This window comes from Bos grunniens, chromosome 6 (assembly GCF_055505025.1).
Source record: "Bos grunniens cultivar Pamir isolate PY7600 chromosome 6, Bosgru_T2T1.0, whole genome shotgun sequence".
Classification (NCBI taxonomy): Eukaryota; Metazoa; Chordata; class Mammalia; order Artiodactyla; family Bovidae; genus Bos; species Bos grunniens.
The window spans coordinates 93605168-93626385 of record NC_141170.1 but is presented as its reverse complement, the minus strand read 5'-3'; the positions used below and the strand labels follow the sequence as shown (position 1 = coordinate 93626385).

The 21218-nt window shown below is 39.9% G+C and overlaps 1 protein-coding gene across 4 annotated transcripts in view; it reads right to left on the bottom strand.

The window, feature by feature from the left end:
• DAPP1 (dual adaptor of phosphotyrosine and 3-phosphoinositides 1) overlaps positions 1-21218 on the bottom strand; it is a 55357-nt gene that overhangs the window by 28978 nt on the left and 5161 nt on the right. For all 4 annotated transcript variants that reach the window (XR_015165712.1, XR_015165713.1, XM_086406740.1 and 1 more), the window contains exons 2-3: positions 4373-4495; positions 1858-1991 (exon numbers count right to left, since the gene is read on the bottom strand). Coding sequence is in view for 2 of the 4 variants with exons in the window: in XM_086406740.1 (XP_086262866.1) it covers positions 1858-1991; positions 4373-4495 (257 nt within the window). In the remaining 2 variants the exon portion in view is untranslated. The remainder of the gene's footprint in view (positions 1-1857; positions 1992-4372; positions 4496-21218) is intronic.

Here is a 21218-nt window from a genome sequence, read left to right as displayed (position 1 = left end):
TAAGATCACGGCATCCAGTCCAATTACTTCATGGCAAATAGAAGGGGAAATAAGTAGAAACAGTGAAAGATTTTATTTTCTTGGGCTCCAAAATTGCTGCAGATGGTGACTACAGCCATGAAATTAAAAGACTCTTGCTTCTTGGAAGGAAAGCTATGACAAACCTAGACAGCATGTTAAAAAGCAGACACATCACTTTGCTGACAAAGGTCCGTCTAGTCAAAGCCATGGTTTTCCAGTAGTCATTTAGGGATGTGAGGGTTGACCCATAAAGATGGCTGAGCACCAAAAAATTGACGCTTTTGAACTGTAGTGTGCTGGAAAAGACTCTTGAGAGTCTCTTGGACTGCAAGGAGATCAAACCAGTCAATCTTAAAGGAAATCAACCCTGAATATTCATTGGAGGGACTGATGCTGAAGCTGAAGCTCCAATACTTTGGCCACCTGATGGGAAGAGCCGACTCATTGGAAAAGACCCTGATGCTGGGAAAAATCAAAGGCAAAAGAAGAAGGGGACGACAGAGTATGAGATGATTAGATAGCATCACCAACTTAGTGGACATGAATTTGAGCTAATTCTGGGAGATAGTGAAAGACAGGGGAGCCTGGCTTGCTGTAGTCCCATGAGGTCACAAAGAGTCAGACACAACTTAGCAACTGAACAACAGGGCCAAGGTAGCAATGGAAATAAATTCATCCCCACTTGCTCTTTATTTAAGAGAACTACTGCTGGTTAAATGGTAATTTTCAGGGTTGATTAGGAGAATTTCCACCAGAAAAAAAAAAAAGATGATCGCTTCAGTCTTACGGTTTGGAATATTCTATTAAAGATCTTGCACGGTCAGTATAAGGTAAGGCAACTATTTTGTGGTTTCCGTCTCTGCTCAACACTGTATGATTCATATCAGGGTCTGTTCGGGCCACAGAAATAGCAGAAGAGGAAAAGGCAATCGTATCTCTCCCCAGAGTGGTTAACAAAAAGCCCGCTAACCAAGTTTACCATGAACATGAGTGTGTACAAATTCTCAGCAACTGACTGTGTTATTAATGCTTGAGTTCCTTTTGTGCTTGATTCTTGGAATTGTCCAACTTTTGATTAACTGAGAATTAGCATCATTTAGGACATACAAAATTGTGATTCTTTTTACACAAATACAAAGGAAATCTTTTACATACTTTAAATAGTACAGACAAATGAGCTAGATCATTAAAAAGTCAAGAGAGTGTATTTTGTTTTTAATTTGAATTTTCTGGTTTGACTCTAACCACCCAAAAAGGAAATTTCAAACTTTTTCAGGCATACTTAAGCCCCATTTAAAAATTTACAAGAAACCAAGACTTAGGAGAACAATTTTTAGTCAGTATTTTCACTATTCAATGACCTTTGGGGAAATTTAAGTGTAAATTTCATTTTTTAAAATGCTCAAAAACTGTTCAAAATGAACATTTTGTGTCTCCCAGATAGGCAAACTGCCCATACCTAAACTTCTGATGAATCAAAAAGTTTTTTTTTTCCTCTATTCTTTATTGTATACATCATTAGGCCATTTTTTTTTAAATGTGTGCTTTTAGTCAATCCACTAAATAATATATCCTGAGAAAAATACCTATTTTGTACAAAGCACCTTGTTTTCTCCTAAGGATAATACTGAAATGTCTGTATATAATTTATTTATATATAATTTATTTATGTAGCCTATGGCACAGTAATTGAAAAAAAATGTTTCTAAACATACCCAATTGTATATAGTATGCACATAATCCAATAGAAGTGACAACCATTTACTTGAAATCCATTTTGTCCCACCTCCCTTCTGAAACAATATCTCTCAGGTCAACTATATGTGCATAGCTTACCTGTCTCACTTCCAATCAAAGGCTGATTTGCAAAATGCTTGACAAAATCCCTCAAAGATGAGAATTCATTAAAGCCAAATTTAAATGAATATCCAGTATATTCAACATGAAAGTGTTTGACTGAGTCTTTGGCTCTAAAAGAAAAAAAAAGGAAAAAAAACCTTAATGCTATTTAAGAAACAAGTATTTTTTGAAGGGAAACGTAACCTTAGGCATTAGTATCACCATGAAACCCTTCTCAAAACGGAGTTATGACACAATCACCAAAACCACTGGCATTTAAAGAATAGTACTCCTCTAATAATTAGTAGTGTTGAGAATCTTTTCATGTGCTTATTTGTGTGTCTTTTTTGGAGAAACATTTATTAAGGTCTGCTCGCTTTTCAAATGGGTTGTTTGTATTTTGCTGGAGGCATAAGTGTAAGAGAGACAGGAAGAGAGATGATAGAAACGGCAGGCCACCCTCTCCCCAGATTCTCCTCTGTGCCTGGTCCTCCTCCCTTACTTGGGAGTCAGTACAAATTCTGCCTCTTTTCACTTAAGCAGTTATGTGAGCCCAGTCCTTTTCTTCCCACACCTATTTCACTCCCTGCTGAATAAAATACCAACTTTCCTACATTGCCATTTTTGGAATAAGGCAGAAAATTAAATTTTATGTATATCTATAAGCATATACACATACACACTCATACACACACACACATGGCCTCACTTCCACTATTATTCTCTTTCAGGTAACTTTCCACCTTAAGCAAAAACCAGAAGTCAGAATCACCCAAAGGGTGCAAGTTTCTGGACCTTACCCCCTGAATTCCTGATTCAGTAGGTCCGGGGCTGGGCCCAAGACTTGTATTCCTAACATGCTCTGAAGTGATGCTACTGGTCTGGGGACCACATTCTGGCAACTGCCATAGTCCAGCCAGCTGTGCTTTTCTCCTAGGAGCTTCTGTCTTTGTCCCTTAGCTTGTACTGTTCCCTTCACCTGTGACTTCTTCTGCTTTGTTTTTGATTGTGTCAGTTCAAATGCCACTTATTCTATCAAATACTGCATGATATTCCAGCTTGAGTTACTTGTTTTTTCTCTTCTCAACAATCCACACACTTACCTTGCCGTCTTTCACGTCATTTATAGCACTCTCCTTTGTAGTAAAGTATTTATATGTGGCCTTATTGCCCCTGTGAGGCTAGACTTCCTGAAGACAAGGTCTTTAAATCTCCTACAACACTTATCAAAGTGGTAAGCACAGAATGGACGCTCTGAAATATTATTAAGGAAGTGAATGAACAAATGAATAAAAACAACCATTCTCCGGAGCTGGTCTTTGGTCCTTCTCACTTTTGCTGGTGGTTATTACTTTTTAAAGCATTTCCAAGTGCTTGTAATGGAAATTAACAATTTATATTTTAAATTTGTATATAGGTGTAATATATGTGTTATCTCTTTGTAAGCCTTATGAAACATGTAAAAGTGAAAAGTTAACTTTCTTTGAGCCAACAATTCCACAGGTTTGTCTGAGATTTTGGAGTGATCCATGCAATAAAGGATCAACAATCCAACCATTAAATATAATTTTAACATTTGCTGTTGATTCGAGAAAGCACAATTCCTGCTTCAACCCAGATTAAATTCCTACTTCAAGCAGAATTCCACTTTTGATTAAAAATTTTCCCAAAGATGTTGTTTAGAAAAATTTATAAACAAAATAAAACAATAACGGTTTGAGGTTAATGGATGGGTGGCCGAGGGCAATTTCATGGAGTCCTCAAATCCTAGCAACTGCCTGTGAACCCAGTGAGACTTGATATATGTCAGTGGAAGCCAAGGTGACAGATGTTAACAGATAACCAATGACTCCCCTTGATTATCAGGTGGCTAGGTCACCTTCTCTGAAAGGGAAGTCAGCCAGGATAAAGTGTGCAAGAGAAACCCTGAAAGGGCTGGCCAATGACTGTTTTGAGCCAGGCCTATCTGGTGGGGACTAGATTAACTTTCTTAACAGTGAGGGGAAATGGAACTTTGAGAAATTCTGTTTATAGAAAAAAATTAAAAGTTGCACATTGCCTGCTTGAGTTTGTGGTTATGAAAGTTGCATAGCCACAAGTCATTTTGATTTTCCAGAGGAGCAAAGAACAGTGAAAAGGGTACTGGGCCAGGCTCCAGGGATGAGGATTCTGGTGCTGTTTCTAGCATGGTTTTATTGGGTGGAAGACACTTTACCACTTCAGTTTCTTCATCAGTCAAGCAAGAGTTTTGGATTAAATAATTCATAAAATCTCCTTCAGCTTTACATTTTTATTTTGTCCCAGCTCTAATAATATTTTCCCTGCTAATGGAAGGAGCAGGCATGTTTTTTGCAGTCTCACCACTCAGAGCTTGGCATCCTTGGACCTGTTGATCTAACAAGAATCAAGCGAATTCCATTTTCTGGCAATCTGCCTGTGATGCTGAAGTCAGTGCCCATATAAGTAAGAGATGGGGCCCCACTAAATGCATTAGAGTTCTTATGAATCCTACCTCACAGAGAGGGAGTAGAGCCCAATCCTTTCATTGCTGTCCCGCAGAAGGTAGCTCCCATCACATCCATTGGAGAGGAGCAGTGCCTCAGCAGCATGGCGGGTGAGGTTGCCATGGTACCACCTGGGGAGGAGAGAGCAGCACTTTCACTCAGAGTGAACTACGGGGGACTCTTCCTGCACTGGGTTTTCCTCTCAGAGATTACCTCAGCAATATTCTCCACCCTGGTAGCCCTGAGACCAAACTCTGAGCCAAGACATCAGGAAAAGTAAATTGCTGGATGAGGCTGAAGGGGAAAGGAGGGATTTGCCTTATCCCAGAGTGTTATGGGTTGAATTGTGTCCTGAACACTCTTATGTTGAAGTGCTGAGCCCTAGTACCTCAGAATGCTTCCTTATTTGGAGACAGGGTCTTTAGCAAGTTATAATGAGGTTCTTAAGGTGGGTCCTAGGGGTCTCCTCCCTTGGTGGCTCAGATGGTAAAGAATCTGCCTGCAGTTCAGGAGACCTGGGTTTGACCCCTGGGATGGGAAGATCCCCTGGAGAATAGAGTGGCTACTCACTCCAGTATTCTTGCCTGGAGAATCCCTTGGACAGAGGAGCCTGGCGGGCTACAGTCCATGGGGTCACAAAGAGTCACACACGACTGAGTGACTAACACTTCCATTTTCAAGGTGGGTCCTAATTCAATAGGACCATAAAAAAGGGACTTTTGGAGACAGACTTGCACACAGGGAGAGTGCCTTGTGAACACTCTCCCTAAAGACGGCCATCTGTAAGTCAAGGAGGATGAGCTGGAGCAGATCCCCCTCATAGCCCTCAGAAGGAACCAACCCTACTTGGGGTTGACACCTTGATTTGGGGCTTCTAATCTCCAGAACACGAGACAATCAGTTTCCTCTGTTTAAGTACTGCCATTTTGTGGTACTTACTCATGCAAGTCCTAGCAAACAAACACACATTACTTTGTAGACAGAAAGATTTTTAAAATTTCAAGTCAAAAATAACCATAAGAATAGGCTTGGGCCAATTATCTCTCTTTCTTTTGATCTATCACACTGTCTTTTAAAAGTGTGGTACCATGTTTTGTAATGTGTAAAACCACTGAGCTGTTATACCAGAGTCCATTGTCATGAGGGAAATGAAGTTGAACACAAGGAATTCAGACGTTTTATACAGAGATGCAAGCCTTGTTCACTATTGTTTAAAACTCACAAATACCTGCAGAGTTGGGGAAGTCCCAAGGATATTCAGACTAATGTATGTGTTTAAAAAAATAAATAAATAAACTCCAAAAACACATTAGAAAAGGTAACACATGGTATAAAAAAATCTATATAGTTCAAAAGAAGGCATAATGAAAATGAAGTTTTTTTCTCCCCTTTAACCCACATCACCCCTGTTCCTTTCCTCAGAGGACCCCAATGTTACCCATTTTCTGTGCTTCCTCCTGACAGGAATCCTTTGTGTCCAGAGGCATCCAGGCACGTCCCCAATCCCAGCTCTATGGAGACAAGAGCATCCCAGGCTCCCTGTTCTGCACCTCACTCCTTTTTCCTTTCCCATTCTTTTTAATGAGTCAATAGAGGCAGTTCAGTGTGGTGATTAGGACTGTGGTCTCTGGTGTCAGTTTGCCGGAGTCCTGATCCGCGTGAAACCTCTTATAGCTGTAACACCTTGGGCAAGTTATATAACCAATCTAAGTCTCAGTTTTCTCACCTCTGAAATAGAATTAATAACAGTGGTGCCTCATGGGCCAGCAGTAAGTTCTGCTTGCTATGCTCAAAGCAGTCTTGGCAAACAGTTGAGCTCAAAGCACATTAGTTGTCACGAAGCCATTGAGATCCCCAAAGCCATAACTTGTGATGTTGCCTTTGAGGTGTGATTTTCTTGTTGCTCAGATATACTTGTTGATTACTTTCAGCTTCTTTCAGATATGGGAAGCTAGGTCATGGTGGGTAGCAGCTGCTATTAGGAGCTACAGTGCAGGGCAGCGAAGGGGAAGGAGACCGGAGCAGCTACACAAATATTGCTGATAATGTCAGTGAACTCAGTACTATTACAGAGGTGTGCATGGTGTACAAGGAAGTGCCTTTCTCTGAGAGTGATGGATCTGCTGGGATGTGCTGTGCCATGATATTTTAGCCTGATAATAAAAAGTAAACATAAGACCAAAAGCAGAGGGAGTTTCTATATAGGTCTCTGAGCTATGTTTTCTAAATCAGCATGTCCTAATGTCTGCTTCTTTAGCACATTTCTGTGGGGCAGAGATGCCTCCGTCCTGAGTTAGAAATGTACTTGCTAACTAAAAACAATGGCAAGGAAAAGCATTTTTTATAAGAAATCCCATTGAGTTATTTACCCCTTCATTGGACTAATTCCCAAATGTGCTCAAATCTTCTTAGGATCAAATTCTTTAAATGTTGGAACCTAACACTAATATGTTGTATGTCAATGATACTTGAATTAAAAAAAAAAAAGGAAAATTGGAGGAGCTAAAAGTGAGGCTATCAAAAACTTCAGGTTTGGTTACAGGCAGAATACTAATTTTTTTGATAAATGAAATCTTTATGAGGTCACAAGTTCTGAAATGTTGCCAATAATTTTATTTTGAATGGACATTTCAGTTTAAGTTAATAGATTACTTATCTGAAGCAATGAAATTCTAAAATGTAAAGAATTTGGACATTGGAATTCTTTTAAACAAGATCTAATGATGTCTGTTTAAAGCGTTTATAGAATTCTGATAATTACAGCTTGATAGCAGTTTTTATTGTTGTTGTTGTTGTTTCAGTCCCTTGGTTGTGCTGCAGGGCATGTGGGATCTTAGTTCCCCGACCAGGATTCCAACCTGCATCCCCTGCATTGGCAACATGGACTCTTAACCACTGGACAACCAGAGAAGTCCCAGTTGAGAACTTTTTTATGGTAATTTTTTAAACAGGAACTATATATCATAAGCACATAAGAAATACTTGAATATAAAGCATTACACTGTGCTGTAATTTGGAACATCGCAGGGGTTGTTAATTTCTTGGTAGAGTTGTTAATTTCTTGGTAGCAGCTTGGTAGAGTCAGCATGGCCATGACAGGTTTCACGGAGTCCTGGGCCCAGGCAAATCTAAGACAGAGCCTGCCAGGCAGCCACCTACACTTCACCATGTCTGCATGGCAATGAGGATCTTCATTCCCCAAACAACTCTTCCACAAATGCCTAAACTTCCTCTCTTCATTGAGTTAAGCATCATTTCCCAGAAACTTTAGATCAGGTTATCTTTCAGGGAAGTGATTATAAAGCCAAACAGCATTACATATCCTTTGTAGGAATGTGTCCATCTTTGCTAAGGATGGTTCAAGATTGTGTTCATAAAGAGTGAAAGGTTAGGGACTTTCCTGGTGTCCAGTGGTTAAGAATCCACCTGCCAACACAGGGGATGCGGGTTTGGTTCTTGGTTCAGGGAGATTCCACATGCTGTGGGGCGACCAAGCCTGTGCGCATCAACTACTGAAGCCCGTGCACCTTGGAGCCTGAGCCCCACAGCAAGAGAAACCACTGCAAAGAGAAGCCCATGCACTGCAACTAGAGTAGCTCCTGCTCGCCGCAACTAGAGAAAACCCAAGTACAGCAGTGAAGACCCAGCACAGCCAAAAAGAAACCAACAAATAAATAAATAACAGTTTTTTCAAAAAGGATCAAAAGATTGAAAATATAGTCTTGGTCAGTCAGTAGTTTTCCTATAGTTAACCTTTTCTACTTTCTATCATTTGACTTTATAAATCTTTGTCTACTGAGTACTGCTGCTGCTGCTAAGTCACTTCAGTCGTGTCTGACTCTGCGACCCCATAGACGGCAGCCCACCAGGCTTCCCCGTCCCTGGGATTTTCCAGGCAAGAACACTGGAGTGGGTTGCCATTTCCTTCTCCAATGCATGAAACTGAAAGTGAAGTTGCTCAGTCGTGCAACTTAGTGACCCCATGGACTACATCCTACCAGACTCCTCCATCCATGGGATTTTCCAGGCAAGAGTACTGGAGTGGGGTGCCATTGCCTTCTCCCTACTGAGTACAAATCTGTGCAAAGCATTATACTAGGCAGGTCAAAGGGAATAAAAACCCAGGCTGGGCTTCAAGAAACCATTAATCTAGTCAAGAGGGTGAGAGAAGTACTTTGTGAACTACACCCAAGACAGAGTAAAGATCAAGGCCATTTTTTGAAAGGCCCAACATCTAAGCAGGCCTTAAGGAACACACAAATTATTTTAAAACTGTGCTTTTTCTCTGGTAACAAAGCATATATAGTAAGAATTAAAATATGTACATATACAGAAGAGGAAATGAAAGTCATTCACAGAAGAGAAAATATGTATTGCAAATAAATAGTCTCACTATTAATCAGAGAAATGCAAACTAAAACAATAATGTAGTATTTTTTTTTTAATCCACCAGACTGGTTAGTATTAAGTATTAGAGAATTTAGGGGCAATGGATATTATCATCTACTGTTGGCAGGTGTTTAAGTTGGAGGGGAACTTACATATCTAGTATAACCGGACATGCCCACATGACCAGTGACTCCACTTCTGATGTCTGATTAGTGAAACACTCACAAGTACACAGAAGGAAGTGTGAATGAAGATGTTTACCGTAGAGCATTGGTGAGAATAAAAATTAGGAGCCATCCTAATTTTCCACCAACAGTGAGATGATAAAGTTGAGTGCTCAGAGGATGAGGTTTTGTTAAAAGTTAATCAGGTAAGGAACGAAACTGGGTCATTTGTAGTGATGCGGATGAATCGAAGTCTGTCACATGGAATGAAGTAAGTCAGAAAGAGAAAAACAGATATCTAATATTAACACATGTTATAGATGAAATCTCGAAAAATGGTACGGATGAACCTATTTGTAGGGCAGGAACAGGGATGCAGATGTGAAGAACGGACAGTTGGAACAGTGGGGAAGGGGAGGGTGGAGTGAACTGAGGGAGTGGCGCTGACATGTATACACTATCGTGTGTAAAACACACACACGATAGAGCCTGGCGCTCTGTGACGGCCTAGACGGGTGGGATTGCGGTGGGAGGCTCAAGAGAGAGGGGATATATGCATCCTTATAGCTGTTTCACATTGTTGTACAGCAGAAACTAGCACAACTTTGTAAAGAAATAATCCTCCAGTTATTTTTTTTTTTAAAGCTATGAAAAAAAAAAAAAGTTAATCAGAATTTGAAAAGGTGAGAGCATGTTGGTCACCAAATGCTTGGGGCAGAAGGTCGGGTGCAACCAGCACTCCTTGAGGCAATGCCAAGATGCTTACCACCCTGTGAAGACTGACGTAGTTCTGAGCAACTGAGAATTGGCACGCTCAGAATGCCAGTTGCACCCCCATGGGAAAACACGGAATGCTTATGTCCACACATGTCAGAGCCGACAGATCCCAAAATGTACTATCAGGTACAGTATGAAACCACTAAAGAAAAACTCTCTCATCTCCAAATAATACAACACATACACATATAAAAGTACATAAAAGCACAAAATGGGAAGCTAATAAAATATACTCCAAACTCATAAGAATGGTCCTTAATGGAAAGAACCATGATTGAGAGTATTGTTAAGAGTCCTTAGTTTGATTAAATTTTCCTAATTTAGCTTGTTCTAATAAAAAAAATACATATATTAATTGAGTAACTAAAATTTGAAAAAGAGAAGACAGTATTTCTACCTTAATCCAACCTCCAGGGCCCTGGTAATGCTTATTGTATTTAATTATTTTATTTTATTTACCTATTCAACTACTATTTATTGAATTCTGGAAGCGACCTAGTACTTGAATGGAGAGGGGGAGAGAGACTTTCTCTATTTAAAGTCTGGTGGAATTTGGAGCGACAATTGTTCAGGAAGCTATCTGTGCAAAGGGAATAACAGGAGCAAAGGCCAGGAAGCAGGCAGACACCAGGTATGTATCAGGTCAGAGCCCTGCATAGTGGGGTGGGCAATATCCAGGTGAGTGTCCAAGGGCAGCAGCCAGGCATGGTGAGATGAGCCTGGGAGGATATTGATGCTATCTTATGCTTGGCTCTGGATGCTGACTGTTCCTTGGCTGATGTCTACAGAGCTTTTTATGGCTTAAAATGCATACACGACAGCTCATTACATAGAGTACTAATTGCCTGGGCCGAAATTCCTATAACTGGGGCTGTGTTTAAAGTGTTTTTATTTGATTATTCTGACTTTAGATGGAAGATTCGAATTTTAAGGGACTTGAAGCTTGTAAAATTTGGAAGTCTCTTTAAGAAAAATTAATATTAAATTACCAAAAGAGAAAAGTTTTTTAGAGTAAGAGTTCATAATAGATTGCAAATTTTAAAAGCTGACATCAACAAAATGAAAAGGCAACCTACTGAATGGGAGAAAATATTTGCAAATCATATATCCAATAAGGGGTTAATATTCAGACTAGAGAAAGAACTCAATAGCAAAAAAAAAAATATATATCCAAAGCAATCCAATATTAAAATGGACTGAAGATCTGAATACACATTTTCCAAAGAAGACAGATGGCCAACAGATATATGAAAAGATGCTCAACATCACTAATCAACGGGGAAATGCAAATCAAAACCACAATGAGATATCACCTCACACCTGTTAGAATGGTGTCATCAAACAGACAAGAACTAACCAGTGTTGGTGAGGATGTGGAAAAAAAGGTTGGTGGGAATGTAAATTGATGCAACCACTATATAAAACAGATTGGAGGTTTGTCAAAAAATTAAAAATAGGACTGCTATATGACCCAGCAATTCTACTCTTGGGTATTTATCTGAAGAAAATTAAAGCACTGGTTAGAAAACATATATGTTAAAAAAAAAAAACCCATGTTAATTGCTGCATTATTTACAGTAGACAAGATGCAGAAATAACCTAAACATCCATTAATGGATGAATGGATAAGGGAAATGTTACTAAGCCATAAAGCGTTAAATCTGGCCATTTTCAACATGAGTGGACCTTAAGGGCCTTGTGCTAAACAAAATGTCAGACAGAAAAAAGACAAATACTGTATGATATCACCTATATGGGAAATCTAAAATACAAAACAACCAACCAAACAGAACAAAACAGATTCATAGATCCAGAAAACAAATGTATAGTTTCCAGAAAGGAAAGGATTGTGTGTGAATCAGGTGTAGGTGATTAAAGGGTACTAAGTTCTGGTTATAAAATAAATAAGCCACAGGGATGTAATATACAGCATAAGGAATAATGGTGATAATATTGTAAGAGCTTTGTAGGGGACAGATGGTTACTTATTGTGGTGATCATTTCATAATGTATACAAGTATCAAGTCACTGTGTAGTACTCCTGAAACTAACATAACGGTGTATGTCAGCTATATGTGTGCGTGTGTTCAGTTGCTCAGTCATGTCCAACTCTTTGTGACCCCATGGACCATAGCCTGCCAAGCTCCTCTGTCCATGGAATCTTCCAGGCAACAATGGAGAATAAAGGGTGCCATTTCCTACTCCAGGGGATCTTCCTGACCCAGGGATTGAGCATTGGCAGGCAGATTCTTTAGCACTGTGCCACCTATATTTCAATTAAAAAAGAATGAAATACACCAACATTTAACTATGAAAAATAAGAAAAAATAAAACAACAAAAAGCAAACAAAACACCAAGTTCACAGATACAGAGAACAGATTGGTGAATGCTGGAGATGTATGTTGAGGGGGTAGTAAAATGAATACAGAGTATCAAAAGGCACAAATTTCCTCTTGAAAGTTCTCATCACAAGAAAAAATGTTTTGTTACCCATGTGGTGATGGATGGTAACTGAACTTATTGTGGTGGTCATTTTGCGATATACATAAATATTGAATCATTATGTTGTACCCCTGAAACAAATATAATGTTATATGTTAATTATATCACAAATTAAAAAAATTAAAAGCTGATAAACTGAGAAAACAACTTATATTCATTAAATACCTGTTTAACACACCTCCATACTTTTTTCTCTACACTTTTGGCCAGGTCATCTTTAGTTATTTTTTCATGTAAAACAATGTTTTACTGTAATTTTCTATAGAGAGAACAGAATAATTCAGTCTTTCACCTATAATTTTTTAAATTATTGATAGCAGAGAAAAGTTATTTTCAACTTCATAATGTGATGTTGATAATGACGTTTTTAGGACTGTTGGAAAATTTGAGAACCTCTATCAAATTTCTTTCATAAATGAGCTGTAAGTGTATTTAAAATTTTAATGCTCAGGGACTACTCTTAAATATTTTTCCAACTGATGCATTTATTTTAACTGCCTCACTAGGGTCTGTGCAAGACAGAGGCCCTGAAGCTGACGCTTCATTGGCTTCACAGTAAACTCACAGATTATAAAAGTCACATCTGCTTTTTTTTTTTTTTTAGAGTAAACAATTAAAATGTTTGACTTAGTAAATAAAAGCTACATTTAGTCCCTAATTGCCAACAGCTTGGTTTATATTTCTAATTTTTGTACAGTGTGTGGGCAAAGTCTCAACCCTAGTAAGATTCTTATCCAATCTTTGTTTACATATTGCTCGTAATGGGGAACTCACAGCTTGTACAGGCAAACCTGTACATACTTCTATGATTTATGGCCAGAAAACTCTTGCCTACATCAGGTTACTGTTTCCTGATATACAGCTTTCAACAGATGATCTCAAAGTTACTTCTTGGAGTTATATAGATGTCACTTACCCAAATAGTTAAAAGTGTTTAAAATGTTCTCGCTTTTGTTTTCATCATCTTCAACTTCTCCTTTTATGACAGACTTTCAGTCCCTTGATCACCCAGAGAACTTATCTCTTCTGAATACTTTCCAAATATTTAAAATCTATCTTCAAGGTAAGATTTGATGTGCAAACCAAAAGCCCAGAGGATCTCCCTGTTCCAGCTGTCAGGTACATGGCAAGGCAGCCCAAGATTGCATTTGTTTCTTAATAGTTGCATCACGCTGCTGATTCATGCTGGACCTGCTGCTGATTAAAACCCCCAAATAAGTCCTGTTCCTCTGTGGCTCTCCCACATCTCCGCCAGCTGCATTAGATGATGTTTTTAGAATTTAGTGCAATAAAAAACCTTTTTACTTCTGGGAACTGCCAAGCGAAAAAGAATGCTAATACGCAGTCAACCTGGCTCACAAACACCCATGCAGTAGCCGTGAAAATTTTGTGAGGCAAGAGCATGCCTTTATCTCCACTCGTTTCCTCAGTGATGAGTCCATCTGCCCCAGTGACTTCTGACACATTGGTTATGACCCCATGCAAGTAGCAACCTTCATCTTTCTCATCTGTCAAGGTGACTAATAATAACACCTGGTAGGAAAACTCTCTTTTTTCATGCTGGAACATTGACTTCTTTAATAAACCTCTTATATGATTCTTTAACTTTTGCAGAAGAGAGCAAGATACAATCTTTGCAATTTATACAACATACATGGGGTTTCCTTGGTGGCTTAGTGGTAAAGAATCCATCTGCCAATGCAGGAGGTGCAGGTTTAGATCCCTGGGTCCATAAGATCCCCTGGAGAAGAAAATGGTAACCTACTCCAGTATTCTTGCCTAGGAAATCCCATGGACAGAGGAACCTGGAGTGCTACAGTCTATAGGGTTGCAAAGAGTCAGACACAATTGAGCGACTGAACAACAACAGTTATGAATATTCTAGGCATTGTGTTGGTTGCTGGGAATACAACTCCTCTGCTGTTTGGGATAAGGTTCATTTTCCAGAAACTTAAAAAAAAAAACAAAATTTTGTCTCATTGTTCCTGAAGAAGTGAAAAAGAGCCAGAAACTACTCTTTACAACAACACATTTGAAGCAATGTTGTATTTTCTTTTCTCCCAAGGCCCACATGTTGTCATAAATGGTTCAAGGGTAATAGAGTCAACAAAAGCTTACCAAACTTCCAAAGAATATTTGTACTGGGCTTACTAGCTTATCAAACCCGCAGCTGGCCTTGAAGGAAACTGTGGCGTTATCCCTTCCATGATACATTAACAAATTAGGAAACATCCACCCACTAAAGACTTTTCATAGCTGCCTCTCAGTGAGATACAGGAAATAAGCTCAACCACAGACAAAACAGACGAGCTCCATCCAGAAACCCCATCCTCAGTTCCGCCTCTTCTCTCATTCCAGTGCCCTTTGCGCTAGAGCCTTCTGGGAAACTGCCCCACTGTACTGGAGTCTTCATGGTTTCTTATCCCTTTGATTTTAATTGTCTTAACTTAATTTGTTGATACAATTATTTCTCATTCTGCTCTGTCCTTTGAAAGAGAAGTTTTCAAGCTCTTTGAATTAACCAACAGCATAAAATATATTTTGTATCTCTGTGTGTGTGTGTGTTGTGTGTGTGTGTGTGTATACACAGTTACATTATAAACATGCATACAAAAAAATCCAAAAAGTGTTATAGGGAAAAATACTATCCTTTTAAATGCTGTTTACTATTTTCTTTCCTATTTCTTTTTTAACAAATATTGACTGTGGTCCCCTAAATTAACTTTAAGGACATGCTTGGGTTGTACCTGATGTTTGAAAAACAATGTGAGGTCTTTTGTCATTCAGAACCCTGAGATTTTGTTGGAATTCACATTAGCACATTCACATTCCTAGACCCCCTGAATTATAATCTGTTTTCATCATGAGCTCTACATGATTGGTATGAGTTTAGAGTTTGAGAAGCACAGAGTTGAAGGACTCTTGGTCCTAAAAACTTTAATTCACTTCAACAATCTTGATGGTTTGAGTGTAATGTATGTAGTATTAAAGAGGGAGACAAAGAGAGCAAAGAGTATACTAAGTGGCTTTACAGTACTTAGGAAGGAAAGAGAAGGGTCTGTGGCTAATTTAATTAAAAAAAAATCCCCAGATAGCTGCTATCTTAGTGATATGGACAGTAAATGATATAGAAGGGGGAGCTCCTGAGGAAATGAAATGATCAAGGAAAGCTTCATGGAGGAGGAAGACCATGAGTTGGAACTTGAAGAATAGATACAGAATTCATTAAGTGTAAGAGAAAAGAGCATTCCAACAGGAGCAGTAGCATCAGCAAAGGCACTGGGGTTGACGTATGCATGGGTCTACAGAAAACACAATGCCTACCTGGAACAGACGGTCTATACTGAAGAATCATGCAAAGTAACACCGGAGGAACAAGTGGACACAGAAACCAGTCTTGCATGTTAAAACATGAGCCATACATCCAGTTTTGGTTATATACATCTTGGGGAGAAAATCTCTTCCTAACTCACGTCTACAGATTATTCACATATTTAAATACCTATTTTCCCCCTTCCTGCCAAAGAGAAGTTACATAGAAATAAGATTCTGTCCCTTCAGACTTATGAGGACATATTTTAACCCAAAGCAATAACAGAAATTCCTGCTTGTATGAAAACAGCTTATAGGCTCTGGAGTTGAATGGCCAACAAAAGCACTCTTCTTTAGAGAGTTTTCACTTTTTATTCATTTTCAAAATTACGCTCACTTTTTTTCGTGTTCATGACAAGCATTTTTTTTTAGACAAAAAGTAAGATGGCAAGCCTTCTTAATCAAAAGCTTAAATATATTATATTTGAGAAGCTTTAGAATGCAAAAGAAACAGTTCTGAAAATTATTCTCACTTTTGAATGGCACTGACATGCTTTCTGAACTCTCTAGACCAAAGATGGCAAATTCATAACATATGATGCACTCCCCTTTTCTTTCTTTTTTTTTTTTAAATTTATTTGGCTGTGCAAATCTTAGTTGAGGTGCTCAGGATCTTCAGTCTTCGTGGCAGCATCTGAAATCTTTAGTGAAGCACACAAACTCTTAGTTGCAGCATGTGGGATCTAATTCCCAGACCAGGAATAGAGCCAGCCTCCTGCACTGGGAGCATGGAGTCTTAGCCACAGGAGCACAGGGGAAGTCTGCACTCTCTGTCTTCTTCCTTGCTAAGTTTATGCTTGGCCTCAGAATCCTTCTGAACACAATGGTGATACAACAACAAAAAAATAAATCTATTAGGCAATCGCAAACTAAGCCATCTTAACTCAGGCTATTTCATCCTCTGTGCTTGAGTCACTCCATGGGATTGCTTTTGTATTCATTTTTTCATGGGGTCGCACAGAGTCAGACATGACTGAAGCGACTTAGCAGCAGCAGCAGTGTTAGATACTTTGATTTCCTGAAAAAATGAAGCACTTGGCCATCAGAAATCATGGGTTAAGGAAAAGGAAATGTCTTATCAGCTCAGAAGATGTCAGTAGTGAAATTGGTACCATAGTCAGGCTATGGCATATTTTATGTGACAATGTGGTATTGTCCACATGAGCATGTTGAGTCCGCTGTTCACAGATGTGGGCTCATCTTTCCATTGATTGTAGCAAAGGATCCCATCCAAAAAAAACAGAACCAAGCAGAGGCTTGGCAAAGAAGTTTGAAAGCTCTATGTATCATAGTGTGATACATGGGGCAGTTGTAGAAAGACCCACCACAGTCTTTCCAATTAGGAGGTTTCTGTGATGGAACCGGCTGGTCCGAGGCATTGTCCATTGCCATTCTAAATGCCCACATTTACAAATGATAGTAGCAGAGCTAAATGGGGCATACCTGAGTGATGACAGAGCCAGAGTATGTCTCTGGTCACACAGTGCACTGAAGGTGGGGCCTCCAGTGTTTTTTCGTGGAGCCAAGGCCCAGGTAAAAGGAAACAGACTGAACAGGTTTGATAATTCTGTGGGAGTCGGAAACCAGGCCAAACTTGTTCTTGAAGGAGCCTGAGCAGTGAGACAAGAAGTCCTGAGAGGTGGAAACACAGAAAGAGAGCCAGAGACTCGGAAATCCAGAGACACAGAGGGACACAAAGGGTCAGAGACACATAAGCCAAGAACTGTAGAAAGAGAGACACAAGGACCTGGAGACCGAGAAAGGCACACGTAGAGGCTCACATAGGTAGCCAGAAACACCTAGGGACTAACAGAGACCCACCCAGAGTGATCCAGGACACAGTACAGTGATCCAGGACACAGAAGTGGAGAACCCCAAGTGCCAGAAGGACGCAGACCCACAGAGCCTGACTTGAGTCAGTGGACACAGGAAGGTCAGAGACATGTGAGACCCTAGGGCAGAGCCACCAGGAATGGGGAGGGTGGAGGATGAGGGCAAACTGCATCTCATCCCAGCGGAGATCCTGCCCAGTCCCCTGGTCCGCCTGCAGCGTGCACAAATGGCTGTAAAACCAAAAGAGCATCATTGTTCTCCCCGTGGCTGGGGATCGGGGAATGTGTGATTGGGACTGCGAACCAAATTTCAGAGACTGACTAGAAAAACTATGTCATAGATAAGAGCTTGAGGGGGACTTGAATGACTGGGCAGACATCCCAAACCAGAGGGTCTCTCAAGAAGGCTCATATCTGAGTGGAAGCAAGCTTGACTCTGCACTTAGTCTGGTTACCCTTACAATCTAAACATCATGAAATGCTGCTTCAGAGGGGGTAAGTGTCCTCAGACTGTAGTTGTCATTGACAACCTACCATTGTGGGCTGGGACGGGAGACAGAGACTGTCACTTTCAGGAAGCTACATCTATAGGAAAAAGTCCCAAACTTTGGGGGAATGTAAAAAAAGAAAGATCCTTGTTTCATTATCTCCTGTCTATTTCATTGTTTAGGTGATGCCTCCAACTGAGGTCAATTTTTCCCAGCAGACAAACCATTTGTTAAGAGGACTGAGTGAGTCTGAGGGTAATATATACATCACCAGTGTTGGTGTGGAAAACTGAAGTCAGGGACCTTGAGTTCTTGTCTTGGTTTTGACCCAACTTGAGGCAATTCAGATATTTAGAATTCTGCTCTTTGTCAAGTGCTGGGCTTGGACAGAATAGACAAAGCTGTGTAACCTACAGCCCTGCCCCTAGGTTGCTCATTGTCAAAAGGAATACTCAGTGCTCAGCTTGGAGCAGATGTCCAAACCTCTGAGGGCCTTAGGACTGACATCATCTGGAAATGGTTCTAAGACTATGTGGAGGATTAATCCAAAACATAGACAAAACTGGTGGTGAGTCAGAATGCTCTGAGGAGTAAAATGAGACCCAGGCACCTTTAGATTTTTATAAGATAGAGCAAACAATAGATGAATTAGAAGACATTCATGACAGTAAGATTGTCAAAAATTTTTTGATGTCATTTTGAAAAACTATACAAAAGCAGAACTCATTCTTATTTGGGTATGAATCCCTTATGTTTTTAGCTCAGAGGAATTACTGGCATCTAACCCTGTTCCTTCCTTACTATTCCCAGATCCTCTCCCTAGTTTCTTATTCACAGATCTGTAAACTCCCTCATTCGTTAGCTTTCTTGGCTCTGAACTCATTGCTATGCATCATGCTCAACTCCCAGGTTAATCTATCCCAAAACAAAGCATGGTGGCCACACAATTCCACGTTCCTGTAAATGTTCAATATTTCCATACTGTCAAATGAAGTTTGACCCAAGTCCAAACTCCTAATCTATTTAAGGCTTTCTGGAATTTGGACCAGTCTAAATATTCAGATTTTAAAATAGAGAAACAGGCTGCCTAAGGAGAGACCAGACCCAGAATCCACTTTGAGAAAGAACCAAAAGTAGATGAAGAAGATATACGGTACCAGAAATCCAGAGCAAAATGATATACATGGTATGACTGCAATTCCATCTGTGTGTATTTACAGAAAACTGCTTTTAAAAGACTGGAAAGAAGTTGAATAATATGTCATTTTGGGGGTCATTTTGGGTGCTTTTCTTTGTTCCCCAAATCATCAATAATTAATGCATTTATTATTATTTTAAACTGTGATGAATAATATCAGATATATAAGAAAGTAGAAAAATAGTATAAATAATATCCACATATTTAAATAATATCCATATTTTAGGTAAAATAATTTTTAACTTTTTGCCATATTTTCTTCCTATGTTTTTGGGTGAACATTTAAAAGTAAATTACAGATATCACAGCACTTTAATCTTAAGTAATTCGGCACGTGCCTCCAAAAAGTAACCTTGTCTGACATAGCTATATTTTTCTCAAAACAAATTGAACTCTTGCCTTTATGCTTTTTAAACTTTAAAGATTTTTAAACAAAGCAGTTCTAACAAGAGACAATGGGAGCAGACACTAGTGGGCAGGGAGTTGGGGGCACAGGACTACAGGGAGCCTAGAGGTGACCAAGCGACAGCTAAGACTCAGCTACCCAGCTGCAGTGGGGTTCAGATATGGGCCCACATCAGGGAGCAGGAGCCGGAGTGTGTGGGCTCAGACCAGGAGTTTATCCTAGCTGATGGGATAGTTGTGGGGAGGGAGTTGGTGGGAACAAGAAATTAACCCAGGTTTGAAAAAAAAAAAAAGGGTAAGAAACCAGGTGGAAGCGTTCTCAAAGAATGTAGCCGAAGGTGGGGTCTCTCAGAGGTGAAGGCCAGAGTCAGGCTGAATGCTGAGTAATGACCCTCCCAGGGGCTGGGAGGGTCCGAGTCCACGTGGACGGTTTTCATTTTCTGAATATCCACACGCTTTTCCTCTTCTACTGTGTTATTCATGCCATTTTCTCTTTAGAAAATGTCTCTCTCTCTGCCTTCACCTGACAGAAATCCTATGGATCTCCTTCCTGCCGGCCATCTGCCGTGTGCCTTGTGCAGACACAGTGATGACCCGGCCCCTCCACTCTGCCTTCTAACTCCACCCACACGGGCACTCCCTGTCCTCTGCCCTGTAAACTCCTTCAGGGGATAGCCACTTCTTGCTGCCAGCATCTCCCACACTGCCTTGCATAATGTCATCATTCAACAGACGGATCTATGAAGGAATAGAAGGGAGAATGAATGAAGCAAAGTGACCCCACTCAGTGTGGAGAACCTGTGTGGCCAGACTTCCACATGTAAGTAGGAGGAAGTCACCGTTACCCATAGAGGAACAGAAACACAGCAAGAGAAGAGGAAATTCGATTGCTTCGAGCAGAGATCGAACTGTGCACTACAAGTTACGTACTCTTGCTCAGCCACAAGAGAATCACCCTCATTTTTAGAGTCCGAGATTACAGAATTGTGCCAGAAGAGGAACAAGCTTCATTGCTCTACTTGGTATCAAGTAAACAGGTTCCTTTAAAGCTTTGACTCTACCATGTTTTTCTTAGCCTACTCAATTTGTCTAGCCTAGAAGAAAGGAATCTACCCTCAATTTTTAAAAGTTCTGATGAGTTAGCGTATTGATCTGGCTTTGTGTGCATATTTATTATATGAAGAATGTGAAAGAATAATGTCTTTTAGTTAAAAAAAAAAAAAGTTTTGGTGGTAGTCATCACAGAACTTTTTTTTTCTCTCAGTTCTCACCAGCACTAATAGTGCAGGTATAATAAGAAGAGAGAAGTTGGACAGACATTAGGAAGTTGTATTAGTGGACAAAAATGTGTGCTCTGGAGCCAAACTCCTGGATTCGAAGCTTTGTGAGCTTGTAAACCTGGGCGTGTGATAATAAAAGCTCTGTCCTTCATTTCTCCGTTTGCAAACAAGAATGACGTAAGTGGTAGTATCTATCCCACAGTGATGTGTGAATTTAATAAGTCACACAAGCAAAGGGCTTAAAATAATGCCTGCTATATGGTGAGCATCCAGCAATGACTAATTGCCATTCTTAGAACATTTATGTTCTTTCATCTCGTGGAAGGAGTAGCAGCTTTGGAGCAAGTTCCTAGGCACTGTCAGGGCACCAACATCGAGGTCTGTGACCTAGAGACAGTTCACCTGACTGACTTGAAGTCACCTCCTGAATTTATGAAATGAGCATA